Source organism: Parambassis ranga, chromosome 19, assembly GCF_900634625.1.
Source record: "Parambassis ranga chromosome 19, fParRan2.1, whole genome shotgun sequence".
In the NCBI taxonomy this organism is placed as follows: domain Eukaryota; kingdom Metazoa; phylum Chordata; class Actinopteri; family Ambassidae; genus Parambassis; species Parambassis ranga.
In genome coordinates, this window is record NC_041039.1 from 2,911,406 (window position 1) to 2,919,559 (window position 8,154).

At 40.6% G+C, this 8,154-nt stretch overlaps 1 protein-coding gene across 1 annotated transcript; it reads right to left on the reverse strand.

Annotated features, from left to right (window-relative positions):
* LOC114452732 (mixed lineage kinase domain-like protein) lies at nt 1–7,738 on the reverse strand. Its single transcript, XM_028432242.1, has 11 exons — nt 7,641–7,738; nt 5,148–5,601; nt 4,365–4,463; nt 3,755–3,932; nt 3,562–3,662; nt 3,361–3,496; nt 2,894–2,978; nt 2,652–2,797; nt 2,397–2,446; nt 692–832; nt 1–570 (listed from the first exon to the last, which is right to left on the reverse strand). Exons 2-11 carry the CDS (start codon nt 5,593–5,595, stop codon nt 521–523), a joined length of 1,434 nt encoding a protein of 477 aa, XP_028288043.1. The 5' UTR covers nt 5,596–5,601; nt 7,641–7,738; the 3' UTR covers nt 1–520.
* Between the last annotated feature and the right edge of the window lie 416 nt (nt 7,739–8,154).

The window sequence follows — 8,154 nt, forward strand, 5'->3', positions numbered from 1 at the left end:
TAAAAGTGGTCAAGAAATGTTTTGCCACCTCGTCCCCTCCACCCTCATACATTTCATTCACAAAAACTGGCGCTGCCCTTTGTGGATCATGGCAGTAACATGCAGGTTCACTCTGTGTTGGAATAACTGCATGCCAAAATTATCCATGTTAATACAAGGTAATTATACAAGAGCATTATGAAACACTGTTCAACTAAAACACCACACAAAAAGTATTTTAGAGGCCTACCAAAGACATTTAAGAGACATAAACTCTTGACAAATGTTTTTTGGAGTGTAGTATGTAAACGATGAGAATTATGTAGGTTTAGTCCCACCTACCACCTTATTCATTATGTGCTTGTTTTCCATCCAACCTTGTCGAGCTAGTGGGAAGAAAAAAAAAGTGTGGATGTGATGATGATGAGAACAGTACACATTTGAATCTGTAGGTGTGCTGTTTTCCAGCTATTAGAAGGTCTCATTCACAGCCTCTTCTCCTGTGAACGACCCTAAAGTGCTGAAAGGCAGCTGGAGAGCTTTATTGCTCCTCTAGCTGTGCCACCACACTGTGCAGTTTATCCACCAGCACTGAAAAAGACAAACATAAACGGTGACTTATTAAAAAATCTCTTAGATTAAGATGTATTATTCAACCTAATAATAGCTAATACAAGAAAGCAGAACAGTGAGGGGAGCACTTGTGAGTTACCTCCAGAAGATGGCCTATGGAAGCTGTCGTAGGCACGGCAGGCAGTGATCAGCTGCCCCAGTGCTTCAGGGCAGTCAGCAGGAAGTTCCTCTTGATATTTCTCTTGGTACACTTTTTGATAAATTTCTTTATTTGAAAGATCTGGAAGAGTGTGAAAACAGCAGAGATTGTTTGTATTTGTATTCTATGTGCGATGTGTTTGATAGACATTAAACACATTGCATGTTTCCTAGGGGAAGAAGAACTAATGCATTGTTAACCTTTTTTTCAATAACTATGCAATTTATGATCAAATACCTACAAAATGTGGTAATCTCATCACCTGTACTCAGACAGTATATAACTATGGACTGAGTCCATAGTCTGTGATGTTATCCCCAGACCTTTTGAGTCTCTGTTTGGTGGCTCTGACCATCGGCATGTCAGCAGTTGCGAAAGCAAGAAGTTTTCAGCCACGAGTCAGCACCTGCCTGTCACTCAAAGTGGCTATTGTCTTTTGTACCAAGCAGTTGGCATGGCAGCCTAGGGGATTGACTTACTTTTAGAGCCAGTTCTAGAGCAGACCTGGGCAAAGTACGGCCCCCGGGCCAGACCCAGCCCGCTTGCGTCTTCAATGCGGCCCGCGGATTGTGCACTCAAACATTAAACAAATATGCTTAATGCACAGTACATATTAAACAAAGGCAGCAAAAGTCAGCTGTTGAGCACGCCATTTCCAGTAATGTTTTTCCAACCCTCCTTGTCTCTTCCATGCTGCTGTACTGCATCATCCCATCTACTTTTTGTAGAGACACGTCCGCGCTTTCTACACTCAAAAAATGCTGCGCGACACGGTGAAATGTATGGTAAAACTCCACAGTGCATTCAGATGTTACTGCGGTGCTGCAGCTGAAATATTTCATTGTCATCTGTTCTTAAAAAGCACACTTCTTGCCCAACTTTCAGAACTTTAGTTTTAGTTTCTAATAGTTTTCTTCTGTAAAAATATCTTCACATTATCTGTGCTGCTGTGTGGGAGTGTGTTTTAACAACCAACATACACTCAGAGTACACATGGATACACACAGCGAGGACAGAGGAGTGAGCAGAAAATGAAGATGAAAATGTATCAAGAGCATGTTTATAAAGGTAGATACTGTGCCCACAAAAAATAATTGCCCACCCCTGCTCTAGAGGCTGCTGGGCTTTGTTTCTCAGCTACTGGGGTTGCTGCTTGGCTTTACCTTGTTTTACTAGCAAATTAACCTTTGCATAGAACCATGCCTTGAAAAGCCAGAGTCTTTGTTAATGATTAGCACCATGATTGTGAGATATGTTTGTCTGCACTGTAACTGAAGCAGGGTAAATAAAGGTCCTCATTTGGATGGGAAAACAAAATAAAAAGTAGTTTACACAGTTTACATGAATGAATAAAAGTGACATCTGCTGACATACTTTGAAGCAGAAATTAAAAAAGAAAAATACTATGAATGATTAATTCTGAGCATTTTCACTCTAATTTGCTTTAGTTTGATTCTGTTTATTTTGTGAGTTAGATTTATTTCCTGCTAAATTTAATAATAATTAAAATAGTTTCTGTCAACCTTAAGAAAAAGAATAATATGCAAATATATTATTTTCTATGTAATGAATACACTACTGACAACCAGTCACATGATTTCTTAGAGAGACGTGATACCACATGTGGTGCTCTGCAGATACTCACCATCAAAAGGTTTCTTTCGGGTTGCTACTTCCCACAGGACAATTCCAAAACTGAAAGACAACAAGACAGCAGAAAGTGTGTCTGTTCAATTAGATTCATTCTTTCGTAGCATTACAAACTGAAAGAGAAGTGACAGGTCAGCTGTTTGGCAAGTTTGGGAAACACTACTGAATAAATGTCGACTTCACAGAAGGCAGCTGTACATATCTTATCAAATATGTAGAGTTGTATGAGGGGACCCTGGTTGGTGCTGACCTGTAAATCTCACACTCTTTGCTGTAGATGTTGTTGAGGCTACTGAGCATGTTGGGGGAGCTGTAGCACAGGGACCGGATCTCTTTTTTGTCCTTTGTTGTCCTTCTCAGTGATGACTCTGTTTTTGACAGTTCAAAACCTCCCAGCTGAAAACAGCAACAACACATAAATGCTGCTCTTCACTGAGCTGGACATACATGTGACATGATACAAGCATGTTCTGCCTTCAGTATGTACTGTACCTTGACCCTGTAGCCTTCAGCCACCAGGAACTTGCTGCTGTTGATGCAGCCATGAACTTTACTTTTTTCTTCTGTCTGGTGCAGCCTAAGAAACAGATGTAGCAGTCATTAAAGTTATAAACATAAAAGCTTAACTCTTTAAAGCCTGCCTTTTCATACCTGTATTACCAGTGCCTGACGTGTTTGTGCTGAGAAATTTCAAAATCAAAATCAGAATCAGTTCTGATGACTAATAAAGCTGCTTTGAGAAACAATGATATATGATATGAGAATATTCACTGGCTGTTTTAACAAACGCCTCTTGAAACAAAGGCTGCAATTGGTGTGTCGTGCTCAGGAAAAAACAACAAATCACATGATCATGTAATGTAAATATGGCTCATTATGCAATTATGAGCAAATACATAGTTTAGTTGTGGGTTTGGCATCAGTGTATGTTTTCTACTTCCTAAAAAAAGTCAACTAACCGATAGAGTCCCCGTGCTGCATCCAGACACATGCAAGCTTTCCTGGTCCAGGACAGTTTGCAATCTGAGTCCAGAACTTGTCGAAGACTTCCTTTCTCACAGTACTCCATGATGACAAGATATTGAGGGTTGGGTCCTGCAGGCAGTCACAAGGACACATTACATAAAGAACATCAAGTGGCCTGTGATTTACATGCTCACCATTTTCGTGCTGGACACAGATGCCAAACATTCGCAGGATGTTGGGTGACTCAAACCGTTTCATGGTGTCGATTTCCTTTCTATAAATAGATTTCACCTCCCTATATAAGGAGAAACATAGTGTTATTTTACAGTTAAAAGGAGACAAGTGTGTGTATATTGTTTCAATAGTGTGCTGATCAGTGGTACAGACTCTGCGTTGGTGTTCAGAGGGTCAATGTATCTCTTGATGGCCACTGGGAATCCATGGTATTCTCCTTTGTAGACCTCTGAGCTTGATGTTTTCATAAAGGGCCCATCGAGAGGATTGTATTTTATCTCAGATAGTTTAATCTCTCGGATGGCCTCACTAGTGACGCTGGGCTTATTCACTGTAAAAGCACAAGTGACAGGTCAGCTGGAATTAAAAGCGGGACCGAACCAAAGTTTCCACCCCATCATATGCAGGACTAAAGGTTTGTCCAAATTCAGGATCTGCATCCTTGGAAGAAAACATCCTTAGATCGTTACAGCAGAGCAGCACGGTTTTCACATTTCTATGGTTGCCAGCCACCAAGGATCTGGTGCAGCATATTCCAGAATTTTTTGTGCACCAGTAACAGGATAATTTTTGTTGTACATTACAATACAACAGAATTCAGAAACTGAAGTGGTGAGTGAACTTGTAAACGCTATGCAACAGGGGCATCGTAAAGATCATAATAATCATTTTCATTCAAGTGTCATATATTCAGTAGGGTGCACTCATACTGAATTTTTAATATAAATAAAGTTTACATTTGTGTAAATGATGGAATACTCACATGTGTCCACAACTTTTTCCACACTGACTCTGAGTTGGTCAAACTGCCTCAGCATAGCATCTGTTTTCTCCTGCTGGACCGTCATGTACTCCAGGAGCACTGAGAAGCAAACATACACTGATCACACACTCTGGATCTGTACAGGGCCTTTTTTGATTTGGTTGTAGAACAACCAAGTCAAAACCCCATTTGGAGTTGTACTATTGTTATGAACCTGTGTTCTGTGTTCTTGTTTTCCTTGTTTCCTGGTTATTTTGGTATTTGAGTATTTTCATGGTTGTGTCCCTGTGTGTTCCTTTGTGCTTTGCTTCCTCTTGTTTTCCAGCCTTTGTGATTACCTTCCCCACCCTGATTGCACTTGTCTCGTTATCCTTGTGTTAGGGCTGGGCGATATTACTTAAAATCAATATCACAATTAATTGAAGCTTTTTCCTCGATAATGATTAACGAACAATTATTTTTATTAATGTTTTATTGGGTAGGGGTTTACTTAAATATCCTGAACAACGGCAGAAGCAGCAGTTTAGGTGAACATGTTTAGCGGAGGAGGAGAAAGATGTTGCTACTATTTGGGATTTCTCTGTTCTCTGGAGTATGTAACAAGCTCTACAAAGCATGTTTATTTTATTTTTATTTTTTACAGCAAGGGTACATCACAGAAAAGTAATGACCAAATTAACCAACATGAGTTAGAGGGTCTAAATGTCTAAATGGAGTCTGCATTTGGGTCCAACTGTCACATAACAGCTATTTGGTAATTCAAATGATTTATGTTTTACTCACATTTCTTAAGCTCTGCATCGTCATCCCTCCCGTCCACTTCATCTTCTTTCTCTTTGGAGGTCTGCTCGAACAGCTTGTGCAGCGCGTTTCCGTGCTCCACCTGCAGAGCTCCAGACAGGACCTGGAAGGCGTCATTGAGGCGTTCGTTGACACTACTGAACTCATCTTCCTGGTTGCCAGACTTTAGAATGCGCTCCAACCAGTTGGCTGCAGTGTATTTTTTAATGAGCTCTTGTGCTGACTCCAGAGTGATGCAGAGTTCCCTGAGAGCTTTTTCTACTTCAGCAGAGGTTTGGGTTTTTTTCCTCTGCTGTATGGACCTCACCAGCTCCTCCAACCCTCTGACCCGCTGAGAAACACGGTGGCAGCGCTTCTTATTGGCTTTCACATTCTCAACCAGTTTGTAGATCTCTGAGGCAATGGACAGGATAGGATCTATGAAGTCCATGGTAAACTAAACACAGAGAAAAAGACAATGAGTTCAAATAAAGTAAGGAGCTTATAGGGAATGTGTTTTCTCATTATAACCATTATATTATCATCACAAGGCAGCAACTGTAACACTAGCTTTGTCATGGTTTCAGCCAGGTCTTTTATTTTGTAGTTCATTTTAGATTCTTGACTACGGTTTTGCCTTTTGTTGTTTGTTCCTTGACTGATCACCCGTGTACCGAACCCTGGCTAGTATTAAAGGAACTAAGTTTGTTTTCACCTCTGGCTAAGTCTGCATTTGTGTCCGCCATCTCACGATCCCTGACAAGCTTACTTGCAACTTTTGGAACAACTATGTCAGAGATGTATTTGGCTGCTGAAAAATTAGGAGGTTTATTAGCATTACGTCTGACAGTCAATTCTCTGAGAGCCAGAAAACCAGCAAGGAGATTTTATACCTAAAGTCATGGGGGTCATACTTCCTGGTTTCGTTCACTTTGATTTGTGTGGTTTGCAAAAACATTCAGCGGCAATATTTTTACTGCCAACTGGGTTGGACTGTTCATGCCTGGCTTCTATGGTGGAGAGCTTAGCATTGTGTTAGCCAAAACCAGTGAATAGAGATGAGGAAGTTTGCTTGGGGAACATGTGTTTAACATGGTGAAAGAGTCTACTTTACCCAAACCATGATCTTCCCCTAAACTTAACCAAGTTAAACAATCAGATTAATGTCTAAAACTAATAAAGTGATGTTCACAGTGGGTCACCTAAACAAAGACAGCAACGCACCAAAGTCAGGCAGCAAACCAATAATTGCACAACCAGGAGGCTAAAGCAGGAACATGGAGTGCCAATTGTGGCACCACTCAAAGACAACCCAGTACCCAGTACAAGATAACAATACAAGACATCCCACTCAGACACCTTATTATTACAGAGTCCCCAACAGATGACATGATGATGAAAATACACTATATATCCACAAACGTCACAGATGATTGTTTGCAGGTTTACATTACAGGTCCACTATAGCTATCTGCACCTGGCTCCAGGCATGGACTGGCCATCTGACGTAACAGGCAATGCCCCTTTTGGGCCAGGGATGTCAGAATTTAAAGTATAACATAAATATTTTTATCGGCTGAGACGGTAAGAACAGACAGCTAGTCCAATTAAATCTCTGAGCACCCCGCTCCTACCTCACCCGGCCCCTCCCCTCCCTCCTCGACCGGAGTTAGAGAGAAGTGACTGTCCGTCTGTGGAAATGGACAACAAACCACAAAAGCGCAAGGGGGGCGCAGAGAAGCGGACAGAGAAAATGCTCAAAAGTGGGCGCAAATGTGTCAACTTACAGTCTTATTGTCATGTAATATTATGGAAACATTGCTTTGTCAAAATGGATGATTAATTATTAGGAGGTAACCAGAGAAATAACACATTATTTATAATGAACATTCCTGCCTGTGTGTGTGTGTGTGTTTCATACTTAAAGGTGCCACTTCAAGGTTTTCTTTAAGGACATCTCTAGCAGTGTTTTTTTGACAGCCATCTCTCCCAAAATTAAAGTCTCTGTGAGTCTCCAGGTGAAAGAGAGGAGATGTCACTGAGTCGCAGTTCAGTAAGGCAGTAAGTCTTACATAAGATCAGGCTGGCTGTCTGTTTCTTTAAAAAGAGTCCTACTGAAGTTGTTTGATCACAAAAACAAGAAAACTCCATGAACATTAAGATACAGGGACACCTTTCTCAGTAACAATGCTTATGTAGGAAGGTAAGAAAAGGAGACGGGTGATTAAACCTTTTTTTGTGCGAATAGAGAATAGCTCTGTCAATGTTCTGTCAATTTTCAGCAGCATCAAATCTTTTGATAGCACACTGTTTCAGCTAACATCAGCAACATTACAGTGAAGATTGTAGCTAATGCAGGCACATGATTCACTGCACTTCTGAACTAAATCATGATACAGCAAACTCACAACAAGTTAGTCAACAAGCCAACAGAAGCTGTCAGAATCTGTCAGCAGAGCATTTTACTGTAAACTGGATCAAAAACAGAGCATTTACCTGTTAGAAGAAGTCAGTGAAGGTTGCCTGTCTGGTATAAGAAAATGAAACTAGCTAATGTGTTCTGAAGTTTTTCTGTTGCTCTGTACTTCCTGTTTCTGAGACTTCCCTCTGTGGGTGTCTCTCCCTGACATGCCTGCATATGTCTATGTCTGTTTATCCTGAAAAAGGACAGCAGAGAAAGGAACATACAGAGATAGACAATGGGCCAGGAGAGATGTCGGTACCACTCAAGGTGGCAAAGCTTGCTTATACGTTTTAAAAAGTAGATGTCTGTAGTTAACATTTTGGTATGCTAACCCTATAGAAGTCACAGCTAAATGATTGTTATCAGCCTTCATCTTGGTATTGGCCCTTGTTAAGGACATATTTCAATGATTTATATTATTATGTTTGGTATCATTTCAAAGAGGACACTGAGCTTCCATTCAAGCTCTTTTGTGAATACAGTTGACAAGTACAGTGGACACTGGAGCTCATCAAACTATAAAAACAATACAAAATGCAAACATTG